This window comes from Macrobrachium rosenbergii, chromosome 43 (assembly GCF_040412425.1).
Source record: "Macrobrachium rosenbergii isolate ZJJX-2024 chromosome 43, ASM4041242v1, whole genome shotgun sequence".
Taxonomy (NCBI): Eukaryota; Metazoa; Arthropoda; class Malacostraca; order Decapoda; family Palaemonidae; genus Macrobrachium; species Macrobrachium rosenbergii.
The window spans coordinates 42647577-42665419 of record NC_089783.1 but is presented as its reverse complement, the minus strand read 5'-3'; the positions used below and the strand labels follow the sequence as shown (position 1 = coordinate 42665419).

The 17843-nt window shown below is 36.4% G+C and overlaps 2 protein-coding genes across 7 annotated transcripts in view; one reads left to right on the top strand and one right to left on the bottom strand.

The window, feature by feature from the left end:
* The window catches only part of LOC136828813 (uncharacterized), a 39342-nt gene extending 25511 nt beyond the window's left edge, over nt 1-13831 (top strand). For both annotated transcript variants that reach the window (XM_067087044.1, XM_067087045.1), the window contains 4 exons: nt 6041-6277; nt 9497-9636; nt 10147-10310; nt 11834-13831. In XM_067087044.1, the coding sequence (XP_066943145.1) occupies nt 6092-6277; nt 9497-9636; nt 10147-10310; nt 11834-13113 (1770 nt within the window). In that variant the 5' untranslated portion in view covers nt 6041-6091 and the 3' untranslated portion in view covers nt 13114-13831. The remainder of the gene's footprint in view (nt 1-6040; nt 6278-9496; nt 9637-10146; nt 10311-11833) is intronic.
* Nucleotides 1-17843, bottom strand: part of LOC136828815 (centrosomal protein of 135 kDa-like) — a 317906-nt gene that overhangs the window by 108073 nt on the left and 191990 nt on the right. For all 5 annotated transcript variants that reach the window (XM_067087050.1, XM_067087047.1, XM_067087051.1 and 2 more), the window contains one exon: nt 15120-15235. In XM_067087050.1, coding sequence (XP_066943151.1) covers nt 15120-15235 — 116 coding nt within the window. The remainder of the gene's footprint in view (nt 1-15119; nt 15236-17843) is intronic.

Sequence of the window (17843 nt, the reverse complement as noted above, 5' to 3'; positions counted from 1 at the left end):
GGCACACTATCAGACACCTTTCATTCATAGTGAGACCCCGAACCTGTTTTACCCACGAAACATGAGACGGAATGAAAGAAAGTAAAAGTGGTTCCAACCATACCCTTACCAACTCTGACCCATTGGTCTGAGAGGGAAAGGAATCTGGGTCACTGCTAAAGACCCTCTGGTCCCTGAAACACTTATAGCACGGTACGTCCACCTTGCCTTAGAAAAAAGGCATTGAACGTTACCCGAGAACAGGGGATGATATATAATAATGCATTCATTAGTTATAGCCAATGAATACGATGCTATACACAATCACGAATTTTCCGTTACTATGAACTTCAGAAATGTTACTGCATTCTGGTTATATCTCGTAACTCTCAGTTCTTTTCCTGCTGTCGAAATAATAGTAGATACCTGTTCACAATACAGTAATTCATGTATGGAAGTTCTCAGTCTCCCTCTGTGTTTTTTATTCACACTTCTTGCAGCGATCGAGGTTGACAAGAACCTTACCCTGCCCTTCTCGACCCCTTTCAACACAAAAGTAAAAACTGCGCCGAAGTTTCTTCGGCGCAATCGAGTTTTCTGTACAATGTATAATGCTGTATGAAACTCTCAGCCACGGCCCATGAAAATCTCAGCCACGCCCCATGAAACTTTCAGCCACGGCCCGGCGGTGGACGGTGTTGGTGACACCTGTAGCGGTGCCAGACGCACGATCATGGCTAACTTTAACCTTGAATAAAATAAAAACTACTGATGATTGGAGGGTGGATGATCAACATACCAATTTGCAGCCCTCTAGTCTCAGTAGTTTTTAAGATCTGAGGGTGGACAGAAAAAGTGCGGACGAACACACATAACATCTCAAGTTTTCTTTTACAGAAAACTAAAAACTTAACTTTCCACTTATATGATCTAAAAACGTTTCATCTTCATTAAGGGCAAAAAACAAAAACTTTTCAAAACGTGGCCCATAATTCAGAGGTACTCAAAGACCAAAACATCTTTATGACTAAAACGATCTCATTTTCTATGCAAATGCTAATCGATTCTCGTTAACAATAACTAACAACAGTATGTGATATTCTGTAAGGCTTCAATGACTTCACAAAAGAAGATTAAAAAACATAAGAAAACACGGTAGCGGACAGTGGTGATTAAAGCAAATTTTAACAAAAATATAGAAATCCAGAACTTGTGATGTTCAGCTTGGAAACGATTCTAAACCACGGTCTTCCAGGGGATCGTTGTCACTGCAAGTATCCGAATCAAGTCATGAAAAGTGCAAGTGTACCCGTGCTCGGAATAATAAACCGCAAAATCTGAATAATTTAGTTAAAGCGTCGTACTCGGAATGCATCAAGTACATAAATAAAAAAAAAAACAGTATAATAAATCAGACTATTAATGTATACATTGTGTAGACATACCGTCAAAAACAACAGTAATATGCATTATCGCACACTATGAAACACTGGACAGGCAACTCCTCGTAGTTTCATGTGGTGACAGTTATACAACGAACACTTTATCTTTGGTGAATATTTTGTTAGGAAACGTAAAAAATTTGTTCTGCCACCTTAAACAAGTCATTCTGATTTTATTTTATAATTTGCTCTCTTTCTGTAACAGACTTAAGTAAATTACCTCTATTCATCTTTAAAATGACACCAAAATAAGTATTCTAGCATAAAAACTAACTTGACACCGACCGATCCAAGCCAGTTATTGCTAGGTACACAAGAAATGGGTGCACCAAATTCCTTTTCCCCATTTACAGGAGTAGCGCTAGAAAGGTAAAGTCTTTCGATTCTCAGTAAGTCTCCAGGGATGAAGTTGCCAGCCTCATGCCCTCTTCTGGACTCGAGCTGACAATGGTACCTATTCACAGTTATGTGGACTGGTGGGTGGCAAGCACGGATCGAACCATTTTCCTTGCGGGGAGACTCCAGAGTTACATCACTTAGTTGCAGTACCAGCATACATGTATGCATACATGTTTTATATGTATGTGCGTGTAGGAATTATCACTGAGATGGAACTAGCATTACATCTAAAATTAAGCTCAAGTACTCTCGAGCTTCCCCTTAGTGAAATTCTCATTCCAGCAGCAGAGAGATATTTGTTTAAAAATAATTCCCTTACACTCAGAAAGAAGAGAAGCAATGTCCATCTTATCTCAGCTCCGTAATTAATAAAAATATGATTAATATCTATATAAGCACACGGGCGTTTCCAAAAAAAAAAAAAAAAAAAATCTACATAAAAAAGCAAACTTATGCGACTCTAAGTAACTATTCACCGGAACCAAGTCAAAGGGTCTGGTGTTAATGGTGAATAGCGTTACAGACTCCACTTTCAAATAAGATACTGCAATACAACTGACAGCGAAGGAAAGAAAAGGGTAAGAGAAAATGCAATCTGACAGCTGGCTTTAGAGAAAGTCTAGCGCGGTAGATGTAAAACAGGGTAACGCTGCAAAAAGCATAAACGAAAGCAGAAGCTGTATACACCGTTGAGATGACTAGCAAAGGTGGTTCTGTGAAGAGGATGATACTGAACGACAAGATTATTACAACAAAGATGTGAATTAATTTCTGCAACAACATATTTTTGAGGACATACAAGTATAATCAAAATAAATGAAGATGTAGATCATATATATATTTATATACGAGTATATATATATACAGTATGTATATATATATATATATATATATATATATATATATATATATATATATATATATATATATATATATATACATACATATATATGAATGAATTTTATCACATCACCGTGATTCATATACGTGCATTAAGCTACAAATGTCCTTTGATCTCCAATTCACTCTACCTCGGAAATAATATATTTTCATATATGTTACCCGAAAGGGAATTATTTAGTTAATAATAAGTTCGTCGTCTCGTGGGCTTGAACTACGGAAGAACAAGAACTCAGGAATACAGTGACGTCTTAAACCACACTGCCATCAAGGAGCCACTGTAGTCCTGGTTCTTGTTCTTCCGTGGTTCGAGCCAGCGAGACGGCGAACTTATCATCAACTAAAAAATTCCCCTTCGGATAACATATATGAAAATATATTATTTCCGAGGTAGAGTGAATTGGATATTAAAGGACCTTTGTAGCTTAATTCTTCTATATATAATTTACTTATGAATATATATATATATATATATATATATATATATATATATATATATATATATATAGAGAGAGAGAGAGAGAGAGAGAGAGAGAGAGAGAGAGAGAGAGATACTGTGTTCCATCATATGCCACTTTCCTTTAAAGGGGGTGTCTCGGGGGAAGTTAGCCTTTCATTCTCCAACAACTCTGCAGAGTGAGTATGCTACTCAACTGGATATTCAAAATATTCAAGGGAATCAAGTGCAATCAGCGTTCGGAATTTCTGGGCGGTCACACATCCAACCACTGACCAGATCCACGGTTTTTTAACTTTGCTGATTGGCCAGTCGGTGAACTCGGCTCTTTTTTTTTTTTTAGTTGTAAACTATCCCCCACCCTATCTCTCTCTGTTTTATTATATATATATATATATATATATATATATATATATATATATATATATATATATATATATATATACACATATAATATATATACAGTATATATATATATATATGTATGTATGTATGTATATATATCACGTGTATTCATAGACAACACTCAGAGTTTAGCGCAAAAACGGAAGCCCGCGAAGTCAAGATCACAGTTGAAACCCGATCACGGTGACTTCGGTATGCAGGCGTGGTTATAACGAAGGCGGGGTAAGTGACACTTCAAGGTCGACCCTGGCGAGAAAAGACAACTACTCCTAGCGTAATTTCCTCAACGTCACCCAAGGTCAACACACATTTACTGGACCCTGTAGGTCGTCATTTCCTCTTTCTGGCGCTGACGCCACTTGCAAACACTTACGTCACTGTTGTCTGGAGTACCCTGTTCTCTACTTGGAGTCAGTTACAATACTATTACATGTTAACTCTCTGTACTCCTATTAACAATTTTCCTTCATTAATTGATATATTCTACAAAAAAACTATTATCCATATTTGAACAATTTAGGATAAAATTGTAGTTTTACGTGCTAGCAGTGCTGGGGCAATACAGTACGGTTAAGCATAAGCAATCACTGGTGGAGGGGGGAGGGGAGGCAAGGATCAACTTTCTAGTAACAGTATAATACGTTACGTAAGACAGATAAGACTACGACATGGCTGAATAGCTTAACCTTAACGTGCGGTCGTGGAATGCCACATACTGCAATTTTATCGTTTGAAGATGCAGGGGTATATTATAGCCTACGTTCCTTATTTTTTATGAAAAGCTTTTTTAACATTATATCTGAACTACGCAGATAAGTTTAATGGGAACAATGGCAAAATTAGATTCATCAGTTGGCAAAACATTTGCCCTCTGGCACCAAATTAGATTTGCTCCTTATCAGTAACGCATCCTTTCTGATCGAATATCTTTTAATATTATTTGTATGTTTGTTCACATTCTTCAAAAACTTCCTTTGAATTTGAATATGAAACATGAAAAAAACAAAAGCAATCTTTTGGAGTTGTACTTGTTTTACTTTTTAAATTTTAAATAAATCCCTTTCGATTAATAAACTACATTATATCGCCCCTTAATATATATATATATATATATATATATATATATATATATATATATATATATATATATATATATATATATACATATATATGTATGCTTAAAAAATCACAGCAGAGGCACGTGACTTCAGTGTATAAGCGAATCCCACAGGAAAATGACAGGCAGAAGTTCAGTACCATACGCTTTCACGTTTATTAAAGCATCGTCGGGGCACGAATGAGAAACGTGAAACCGCTTGGTACTGAACTTCTGCCTGTCATTTTCCTGTGAGATTCGCTTATATACAGTATATGTATATATATGCGTGTGTATGTATACATATAAATATATACATATGTATATATATATACGTGTGTATATATATACATATACATATACATATATATATATATATATATATATATATATATATATATATATATATATATATACATACACATATCTCAGACACTTTTCTGATTAAAATGGAGAAAGCGAGAGAAAGAAACAGAAAGAAAGCGAGAGAGAGAAAGAGAGAGAATGACCGACTTCCAGTGGCAACTATTCTTTACCCAACTCCCACCAAATAAAATCGTACCAACGTTGCTCAGAATGCAGCAGTTACCATTACTTAAGTTAATCTCCATTTGCATCACATACATTTATTCTCCATAAACGTAGTTTCTGCAAATGCTATTCAGAAAAGATTTCCAAATATAATGATCTACATTCTGCTTTACCGAATTCCGAGGGTAAAAAAAAAAAAAAAAGAAGGATCTAACGAATCAATGAGGAAATTCGCATTTGAACGAGTAAAAAAATACACATTTTTTAATGGATTAAGTACTTGGGTATGATGATGGTAATACCGCAGGGTACCTAAGGATTTGTATTTTAGTGGCAAGGTATGATTGCTTTATGACTAAATGAAAGTAATTCTAATAGTGTCAAACACATCTGTTTAATTTTTTGGAGGTACTAAATTGATTATTGTGGGAGGAGTTTAATGACACCACCAACGGAAAAGGTGGTGGTTTTCCATCCAAGATACTGGTGACTCCCATAAAGTTACTGAGGAAAAGGTGGACAGCACCGGTAAAAACGAAAATTTCATTTGTTTTGTCTGCGATTGTTTGTCTGTCATGGGGTAGGGGTTTGATTTTTTTTATAACCTTTCTGGGGTCACATAGGGGCCTCGTACCAAATTTTGTTTAGGTCTGTCAGGCGGTTCAGATTTCTATAGAGGACAAACATACATTTACTTTTATTATTATTATTATTATTATTATTTATATATATATATATATATATATATATATATATATATATATATGTATATATATATATATATGTATAGTAAGTTTTGCAACATAACACTTCCATGTGTCTCTTCCACAGACATGTATTTGGTGGATGGATAGGAAATAAGCCTCTGGCAGCATAGCTGCCATGACGAAGAAGCAAAGGCTTTGGCAATGGACTTGGGTGTGGCTGTGGGTATGGATGAGGGTGTGGTGTGAAGGAGCTGTCATACCCCCTCGATGGGTAAACGCTACACTCAATCCATGTGCAAAGAAATCTTGGCAATTACTCTACTGGCCTGAAGACAACTCTTGCTATCAAATCTTCACACAGGTAAGAGTTCAATTCTTGGAATTCATATCTTTCTAAGAACAGCAATGATTTTCTTTCATGGGTTATACTTAGAGTAGAGTAATAATACCTTTACTTTGATTTGAATGTATGTATCTCAGTTATTTAGATCACTGACATTGAACATTATGGGTACTTATTCACTCTATGTGCAAGATTCAGACAGCCTTGTGAAAGTGGAAAATGGGCATAATAACCAACAGAAAATTAGACTCCAGTTCAAGAGATATACAACTTTCTATTTTTAATTAAAGTTTTTAAAATGAACTGTTGTTGCAATTTCATGATTCAGTACTGAGATGTTCCTCACAAGAATAGGGATTTATTAGCCATTGTAACCTTTACACAGTTGTACTTTTAACTCTTTAAGGATCTTGTATTTATGAAAACACTAGTATCTCTACTCCAAGATTTTCTTATCTCTCTCTATATCTGCTAAACACATTGCAACTTCTTTCCATTGCTCTCCTGAAGAACTAGCTTCCAATAGGAAACATCTGACAATAAAACTGAAGAGGTGAAATATCACATGACAAAGCTCCACACATTTCCAAAGCCGATCTCTTGATAATAATAACTTCACAAAGACAGACTTTAAAAAAATCTTAAATGATAAAGCAAAATCTTACTTGCTTTGTACCTAAATTCCTCCTTGAACCTCAGCAATCAACTAATATTTTCTGTAAGCTTTCCTGAACTCCTCTAAATGACTTCTTTTAGTTTTCTGTAAAAAAACTATTGAGATGGCTATTTGTCTGTCTGTCCACACTTTTTCTGTCTGCACTCAGGTCTTAAAAACTACCGAGGCTAGAGGGCTGCAAATTGGTATGTTGATCACCCACCCTCCAGTCATCAAACATCAAATTGCAGCCCTCTAGTTTCAGTAGTTTTTATTTTATTTAAGGTTAAAGTTAGCCATGATCGTGCATCTGGCACTCCTATAGGTGCCAACAACACAGGCCACCACCAGACCATGGCTGAAAGTTTCAAGGGCCGCATTTCACGGGCCTTGGCTGAGTTTCATACATCATTATACGCTGTACAGAAAACTCGATTGCCCCAAAGAAACTTCGGTGCATTTTTACTTCTTTCTGTTTCATGCTCAAAGAAGTACAGTATTAACAAGAAAGCCTGAACTTCAGTACTTATAATAGATGTTTGTTAAATTAAAACCCCCAAAAATATTATTAGGTATTTCAATAGTATGTCTGCAATAACTAGTTCATTTTTCTCGTTATGCACTTAACAATTCACTTATTGGGAGCTAAAAAATCTCTAGGAAATATAAAAATAAGGGCTATAAATATGGGAACAATGGTGAGAAAAACAGTTGACAGTAATCAACAAAGACATGTTGTATTCAGGCATTAAGGTAGAAAGGAGCTGGCCCAAAATCCATCCGCACAAAAAAATAATAATTCTGTTAAAAAGCAGTGAGACAAGACAAGAGGATAAAATGGCTGAAATTGTGACAGGAGCAGTGTGAATAAATGAAGGAATAATGAAGATTAGGATGATCTTAGAAAAAAAGGTAATCTATGTGTTTTCAGCGCACTCAACACAATCAAGGAGACCTGAAGAAGAAATACAATTATTCTAGGAAAGGCTGTCAGATGCAGTGAGAGAAGTGCCACAGTCAGATCAAATAGTACGGAGAGATGGAGACCTAAATGACCACCATACGGACTGACAGATCTGGTTTCGAGGCTGTAATGGGTAGATACAGTCTAGAAGAAATAAATCAGGAGGAAGATGCAGTATTGGAATTTTGCCAAAGCCAAGGATTGAAGTTTCTGAACACAATGTTTAGGAGCCAAAAGAGAAGTTTATAACATATATAAGCAGCTGAAACATAAAATAATTTTATTGCAATGAATAAATTATGTTGTTATTCGTCTTCATCCTCACCACTATCCCTATGCTAAGGGGTCAGTTGCCTTGATACATCTCCAACTACTGTATTCATGTCAAAAGCATCTGCAAGAAAGGTTTTTAGAATGGAAAGGAGCCCTAGGAAAGAAAGGACTGAAAGTGAACACTGGAAAGACCGAGCTAATTTAGTAGTAAGGAAGGACATGAAGAGGTAAACATTCAAGTGGAAGATGGTACAGTGCTAAAACAGAACGATGAGTTTAACTACTTGGGACTAATAATAACAGAGAAGGGAGGTACTGAGAAAGCAGTGAGACAGAGAGTGAAAGAAGCATGGCAAAAATGGAGAGAAGTAACTGTAGTTGTTTTAGACAAGAAAATGCCATTAAGGCTCAAAATGAAGATTTATAAGACAGTTATCAGGCCCGTACTATTATATGGGCACTTAAGAGGAAAGAGGAGGGACTGTTGGAAAGAACCGAGATGAGGATGGTGAGATGGATTGCTGGAATATCACCACTGGAAAGGAGGGAGAGTCAAGATATACAAATGTTTGGTAAATGTAAGGTAAAGGAGAAGGCTTGGGAAGCTCATCTGAGATACCACGGCCATGTAATAAGAGGAGAAGAAGTGGAACCAATCAAGAGAGCTAAGAATATGCCAGTGATGGGGAGGAGGAGTGTGGGGCGTCAGCAGATCAGATGGATGGATGTGGTGTGGAGGGATATGGGTTAGGTGGGACTGGGGGAAGAAGATGCAAGGAATAGAAATAGATGGAGAAAATTGACTCAAAAAGCTGACCCTGCTATACAGTGGGACCACTGTAATGAGGTCAAAAGAAGAAGACATCAAGAAAACTGTCCTGAAGAAGAGGGCAATATTCACTTAAAACAATAATCCCAAACAATGCCAAATAACTCAAATTTAGTCAGATATCCTAATCTATCACACTTCATGCAAAACAATTGTCCATCAGCAGTGGTAAGTCTCATCCCAGTCGATCATATATCTATTTACACAACAATCTGTACAAAAAAAAAAAAACACACAAGTATGCACTCATCTTCTCAATGCCATTTCTAAAATTATGGTACAAAGCAACTGTTAAATATACAATAAAAAAGTCTAACCCCTTTTCAGCCTTTAATAATGAGTACACTACAGTACTTTACTTTTGGTCACAAGACATTTTACAATAGGAAAAATAACAGCTATTTTAAACTATAATGAATCCTACAGCCAAACACAATCCAGAATTACTAAAAGCTACCAACATTGAAGTCACCCTTAAACCTGTTCTTTTTGTAATTTACTCCTATTTTCTTTCAGGGTCCATGTAATGACACTCAAGAATTTTACTACGATCTATCATCTGGGAAAGGAGCCTGCCGATGTCCACGAGGCAAAATACTCCATAGACCAACTGGACTCTGCTTTGATGAATATTCAAAAGGGCCTTGCCCTCCCAGGTAACCTCTACAACAAAGACAAGGTAAAACAAGACAGATGAGGTAATATGTGAAAAGAAATTGAAACGAAACTACCAAATGATGTCGACAGCTTAAAAGAACTATATACAACAGAACTCACAACTACAGTACTACTACTGCCACTACTGAATTCCTTACCTGAAATCTACTAAGACAGCCATTTACAGTACTATGATCATTGTTAAGATAAAGCAAATATAAGTGAAGCCTTACCAAGGAAAGCCAAATATATGCAATATGTATTTGTTTTTTAGGAAATGAATCTTTTTGATTTAGCCTCTACATTTACCAAAGACAAGACAAAATATTAATCTGAATAGCTTGTATAGCACACAATCAATATATTTGTGGTAATTATGTTGAACAAGGTTTCCATAACTTTATTTATTTTGATTAAAGGCTGTCAACAAAGAAAAAACATTAAAGATGCCACAAGACATTCTGTAAAATTATGTTAAACCTCATCCTTAATTTCTCTATCATTCTCAGACAATTTCTGGCTGGTAAAGAAGAAAACAACATAGGAATATGTCAGGATTTCCTGGAGTGTCCACCCAGACATGTATTCTGGCCTCGTAACAACAAGTGTTATGAACTTCATACTCAAGGACCATGCCTAAATGGATATCTTTTATACATCAATCCAGAAACAGGTAAAATCATGATGTTATATTCACCTTCCTCAATCATCAATTAAACAGCTTTTAAAACCTACTTCATGTATACAAATGTTCAAGAACAAAAGCATACTTTCACTTCAGGAGCTTAAAGCAACTGCAATACAGAAATACCAATAACTTTTCTTTAAGTTTAGAAAACTTTCTAGGAGTCTTCAAGAAGCAGTTGTCATATAAAAGCTGAGTCAGGTGCTGAGGTATATGTTCAGAATGTTTAAGAAAGACATTCTTCTTTCTGTGGACAAAATTAACCCCCTTTAAAATGACCAACCAAAGTACTTAACCAATGCTCCAATTGCCTAAGGGTTCTGAAAGTAGTTCAAATGCTAATTCTTGTGCTTGGGCCTCAAAGAATATCTTTAAAGTACATGTGCATTAACTGTAAAAAAAACTTATGTCTAGATTTTTAATGAAAAGAGAATGTTACCAGTGTGGATTCCCTTTTCCAAATCTCACTTTTCTTTGCAGTGCACTCTACTGAGGTGGGTATTTTCTCATCTTTGGTGGCATTTCTTGCTAATGTTTTTGAAAGGTGAGTTCTGGACCTTCCAGAACTCCTTATGGCAAGGGTCTTTTCATTAACTAATCAGATTCCTGATACTTGTAGCCCTGTCTGCTAAATGAAATGGCCATTAGGTTTGAAATGCAATGCATATTAACTTCTTTCCATAAATAGCATGCACTGGATGATACAACATAAGACTTCATAGTATGAAGTTCATTTGAATTCCCTATCAGCTTAAGGAATTTGTCATGGTCTCTGAAGATTTGAGTTTGTTTTGATTTCTCTCAAATCTTTGAATATCCTTAAAAATTAGAAGGATGAACAACAAGCATAGAATGATGTACAAGATGCATATTGCCTCTTAGCCATGAAGTACATTGAAAGAAAAGTAACTCTGAAAAACATCTTCACTCATTGAGTCAGCTTAATCTTAAAACTATCTGTAACCTATTCTTGCTAGCACTTATGAAACAAATTTGACAACTACCACTAGATAACATTTACACTTCTCAAAACTGATACCAAACTTAAAAAAATATGACCAATACCAATGGTGTTCGACACCATCATCTATTATCTAAATGTAATCCTTACATCCATATCTATTTCTGTACAGGAAGTTTCTTGATATGGATTCCAAAGATCAATGTGACTGAAATCATCTGTGCAACACGCTTTGTAATAAGTCACTTATCGTGAATCCTTCATTGCTTTTCCACAAGATTTATATATTAACAAATCAAATTGCAATGCAAATCTAAGCAAAATAAGTGGCCACCTGCAGCTGGCAGAATTTAGTTCCAATGGGTATTATACATGTCTGGTTCTTTGAATTTTTGTCTAAGAAAATTCAGTACAATAAAACTATACACAAATATTACACAGTAGTTTCTTTCATTAGTGTAGTCATATACAAAGAAAATGATTGGACAATTAAAGTAGCTGCATTTACACATTTTCCTTTCTGATGAATGATTATTATTTTCTTTTCTAGGATTCCCTGATTGTGGGTGTGACAAGAATCTCATGTTCAGCAACTACTGGTCCCTCACTGGGTTATGCTTTGAGCTATTCAAACGTGGGCCTTGTCTTGAAGGAAACATATTCCTATATAACGCTACTAAGGGTTCAACACAATGCAGCTGCAGTTCTTCAATCTTAACCAACTACCATAGCCACAGCAATGGATGCTATGAATTAAATCATCAAGGACCATGTAATCCAGGCCAGATTTTTAATTTTGACCCACACGTTATGGTAACTGCTTGTGGGTGTCGCCAAGATCATGCTCTGTGGCCACTCAACGGCCACTGCTATAGAATCTATTCCAAAGGACCTTGTGAGAAGGGCCACTTTTTCATATCTACTACAAACTCAACAGACCCCACTGGTGAATGCTCTCCATACCCATGCACTGGGACCAGCCGTTATTATCCTGAAACTAATGAATGCTATAAACTTGGATGGAGAGGACCATGTCCTGAAGGACAACTGTTTATATATGATGAAGAGTCACCACTTCGGGGCACTTGTGGATGTACAGAAGAACTTATTGGTTATTGGCCTGAAGATGCTAAATGTTATGAGTTAGGTGGCACTGGGCCTTGCCAACACTCGCAGGTGCTGTCATATGAAAAAGCAACTGGACGTGTACACTGTACATGTGATCTTAAAAAGGGTTATGTGAAATGGCAAGATGGACACTGTTATAGGTTGGAGAGCCGTGGACCATGCAGTACTGGAGAAATACTAACAGTTAAAAGATGGCGTCCAGTTACTCCCATTTGCACCTCAGTAAATTCACCTGTTGTTTCCAACAGCCCCCTTTTAGTAGGCCATAAAGAAATAAAAGATGGCTCACCTGGGCCCCATCCCATTGAAGAAAGTAATAATGTTGAAGCAGCAAGAGTTGACAGCACAATTACACTCGGCACTCTTAATGATACTATTACATCAGACAACATAACAATACCAAACAATCATCGATCTGCTAAATCTCTCACACCTGAATCTGGAAGTCATCAGCAATTCCGACCTGCCCCAACAAACATTTACTCTTTGGGAGAGATGGACAGCACTCATACAAATGATGAGGAGGAAGCAATTAACACACAAAGATCTGGACGATCTATGGGTAACAGTGAGACTTGGGGACTGCTTGACAGCAGTTATTTCAAAATACCAGGGGAAGACACCGAAATATACTTTACTGGAAGGCCAGATGGAGCTAGATCATTGACGCCATGGTGGGGTCAGTTGCCCTCATCAAGATAAAAAAGGACATTCAATTATTGGGCATTAAGGTGCTCTATGCACCCTATTCACCTGTGATATTAATGTTACAAGTAGAGCATACTGTGTGAAACTAGTTTCTGAGTAATATAGTAATTATTTCAATAAATAATTTAAATTAGCTAATGAGAAATATAATACATCAGGATGACAGATATACAAGAAGAGATTTGATTTCCCCCTTAATTACTCAAGTAAAATGAGTATAAGGCTTCGATATTAAGTGCGTCAGAACGAATTATAGTACAGTATTACAGACCAAAATTCACTATGGAAAATGGAAAAAAGTGTCTACATTTTTCCTTGCCTACCTCTCAGCTGCAATCCTTGACTATGATTAATAGGTTTCAGACTTGTAGCATGTTAAGTGGAAAGGGAACTTATCTGCAAGCTTTGTTATGGAAAGCTAATACAAAACACTAAAAACAAAGGTATAAGAACCATCAACATACGATTCAGAATGAGATCTTACATGTGTAACTGAAAAATATGCCTTGTTATTTTTTGTATGACAATCTTGAAAAATAATGTATAATACAGTACATGATTGCAGTTTTTTCTGTTTGACATTTTGATTGACCGTATGTAAAAACATCAATCATCAATCCTGTATAGTAATTTTCTCCAAAAGATGCTTGGGTCCTTTAAATTCCAAAAATATTGCTCTACTACCTTATTAAAATATTTAAAGTAAAATAAAGAATGGTTGTTTTATTTCCCATCATTTCTATTCAGGGCTAATAGTGTTCCCAAATCTGGAAAGCTGACTCAATTACTGTTAGAAAGTATCTTCAAGTTGCCTCCCCATTAAACAATGTATAAAATATATTTTGTATTCTAATAAAATATCTGTTTTCAATGAATATTAAAACTCAAAATCCTCATATATACTGTACTGTAACATACACTGTATAGATACTGTATAATGCACATAAGAAATGCAAGACAGTGTATATTCTTTTGCTGACGACTCAGTTCTGCACTTTCTACTTCCTTCACCTCCTTGCCCAGCAATGCGTTCATATATATTCATCCATTTCTTTCTTTGTATGCTAACTCTTATCTTGAAACCATATTTAAATGAGAATTTCATAACCATTGGTTTGTATTGTTACGCTTATGATTTTTTAAATTTATATTCTATGCCATTCTCATTTATATTTTTACTGTATTTTCTCATTTTTTATTTTTACAACCCAAAAATAAACACATTCGAGCACATAAGGTATGTACAAACACACAAACTCATTTGCTGGCATCAGAGAACTTCCTACAGCTTGCTTTGTTTCATGTTATTACGCTTATGACTTTCTTATTTATATTTTATGCTATTCTCATTTATATTTTTATTGCAATTTCTAAATGTTTTTACAATCCAAAAGATAAATGCATTCGTGGACATAGGGCACCTATGTATGCACACAAGCAGCATCAACAAACAGTAGTGGCAGGCTGCTGCGGTGACCTGGGAAATTTGAAATTGCGCTGGCTGAAACTAGGGCCGGATTAGTGATGGAACTGGATTAATGATTGCCAGATTAGTGATGGTCAACTTGTGCAGTAATTAGCAATGTGAGTGCACATGAATGCAATCTATTGCATAGCTTGAGTTATTACTATGGCACTTCAAAGGTTAGGCTGGCTAAAAATATACAAATGATGAAATCACTGAAATTCAAGAACAGTAAGGTACATCTCTCATTTGGGGTACAATAAGAAACCATGTTCTTGGGGTGTGAGTGAATAAAAATGAATGCAAACAGATATGATTAGTAAACGAAACTAACCTATCCTAACTTAGGATGCCGGGCCTAGCTTAACCAGGGGGAAGATTTACCATTCCTAAGCTATTCCCCATCGTACCTTGACTCTAAAAGCTATGGCTTACCACTGTAACAGGGTTATAACAATTTACGCATATCCAACTATACACTATGATTGTAAAAATTATACATCATGCAAAATTTCATCAAAATTACTGTACTCACTCGAGCTTTCCCTGTAGTTTGGTGATGTTTCCCTCAAGGTGAGCTATCTGGGCTTCCTTTTTCCTTAACTCGTCCCTCAAGTTTCCTAACTGTTCTGTTTTTGTGTCTAACTCGGCCTGCAAATGCAGAATATCTTTATAACTCACATGCCAAAGATGCACTCTTCTAATTTGCAAAGAAAACAGGACAAGAGAGAACTTTTAATTTCTGAAAGAAAATGTATCTTTTAACATCAGATCAATCAGAGCCTAAGCAAAATGAAAACATCTCAAGTCAACAGATAAATGAAATTCAAACCCAATTTTATTCTATCATAACTAAAATTATAAGTGCCTAGGGGTGTCAGAGATCCCTTCAAGGGAGGCAAAATATATACAGTCAGATACTTTGTTCTGTAACTGATATCTACACTTTACTGGTGTAAAGCAGTTCTTTTTTTATTGTCCTCACAATAAGTGAAGAGTAGTTCTCTGACTGGAACAACACCATCAGGTAAGATGGCATTGTACATAAACTTAATGCTGAGAGATTACTCAACAACCTCAGAGTACAGGTTTTATATAAAGCTTAGATAACATGGTGATGGACTGTCTACAAATGGGCCACTTAGGTGTAATATGATAGATGTAAAGGTCAAGAGACCCATCAGGGAAGTCTCACAGAGTGCCCAGGTACATGGTCCACAATGATCAGTTTATAAATGAGTTTAAAAGGAAGGTGAGGGGTAAGAAAGGAATCACTCAACTACCACACTGGTCGCTTGATGTATTTGTGGGAGATGTCCCTGTTGAAGGAGGAGGTAGACTGGCATCTCCAGTTTGTTACATTCAACTTGGATAACTGATAAACTGTTTGAACGTGGTTCAAATAAATTATAAATCATAGCATTTTTTAAAGTGAAACCCTACTGTTAAACAAAACAATATGCCATTTCGATGACTTTTTAAAGTCATATAGCTTGACACTTCAAGGAGACAGGGTGATGGGGTGGTGAAAAAGTGAAGCCCAACAAAATGGGGGAAAGGATGTACTCATTCAGAGCTGAAATAGGACACAGGGGTGATCTGTTTCTGATTGGGAAGGAAAGGAGAATCAATCGGAAATTGGGTCTCTGCAATGAAGTTGGGGGATAAAGAGTTGAAGTGACAGTTACTTTTTGGTAAGGGTAATGTGAGCCAATAAGACATGCAGGTTGCTGATGCAATTAACAGATGCAAGGCTAAAAGAAAGGCTATTTTGTCACAAAAGTCTTCCTTGGAAATCTTCAAGTCTTTGCAGGGCAACTTCAGAAGACTGCAGAACTGAAGAGAACCAGATTAAGGTTCAATCTATATGAAAAGATGATGAAATCAAGAGTCAAGATTTATCGTCCTGTGGCTGACAATCAGTACCTTCTGGGTCCTGGGAAGACTTGGACATGGTCTGTGGCTGGGAGGGAAAAGGGAAATGACTACTGGGAAATAGACAATTGTTAGGATAGTTGCTGTGTGAGATTTCTAACCATGATGTATTGTATAACAAAATTCAGAGAAAGGCAATTATTTCCTGAACAAAGGGGTCATCTATTTTAACGGGAGAAGAGTGTAGTTGGATGAAGTCTGAAACAAGGATAAGTCTAGAAGTCAGGTCTTACAAAGAACTGTCTCTGGAGGATTTGGATGGTCTCCCAGTTAGGGGTAGTAGGGTAATAGCGGGTCAGTGCTGAAGAAAGACGAGGCCCATGAACCGGAGGACTGCTTTTGCCTATGAAGCACAGTTATTCATTTGGGAATGGAATTACTACGATAAATGACAAGTGATGGAACTGTTCAACCAAGAAAAACTCTTACAGGCCTTGACTGAATGCCACATTTTTCCACTGCTTTAGCCAACCAGATCCCCTGTAAGATACAATGAGACCAACCATTTTTATATCCTGGAGCCAAAACTTTGTGAAACTTAGAAATGTGTTGTTTTGGACTCAGATAAACTACTACCTTGCAAGGATGTTAGGAGGTATTTAAGGCATTTGACTGGGATATGGAATTTCTTGAGAAGACATGTGGCCAATCAAAACAGGTCAGCGTAACTCTAAACTAAGGGAGGTCATGTAAAGCAGAGTATAGGGGAAATTTAGTGTGATCAATGTCCTAGAAGAAACTTTTGGGTACATGAGAGGCTAATGGGAGACAACATAATTTCCTGACCTACTCTATGATTTGAGAAAACCAAATGGACAGCTTGTTATCTGAACACAAAGCAAGGTGACTATTTGAGAAAGGATCATATGTTGCAGTTGAAAATAAACTTATTTTTTGGTCTTCTTACAATTACAAGTACAGTATAAGTTTGTAGTGAATACTTCCTCTTGCAAAATGCAAAATGCTGAAATCTTAAAACAATGGGAAGGTAACATTCAAGGTATAAGTCCACTTCACTAAAATCTTAGGTGACAAAGAAATAACTGTAATGAATGAGTCTTTCAAAGGCATGAGACCACTCAGTAGCCTAATCAGTACCAAGATAACTAGAGCAAACAGTCAGTATGATGTGTAATATGGTTGGAGGAACACTTAGAAGAGTCCTGGATCATAGACCTATAAAGTTTGGAACTCCTAAAAGAAGAAAGGAGCCAGTGATCAAAGTATCTTTGACCACTGCAGAAGGTCTTGATCTTGCAAAGGACAAGAGAAAACCAGTCCAACAGAATCTGAAAAGTAGAATGACCAGAACTCCAGCAGCCGT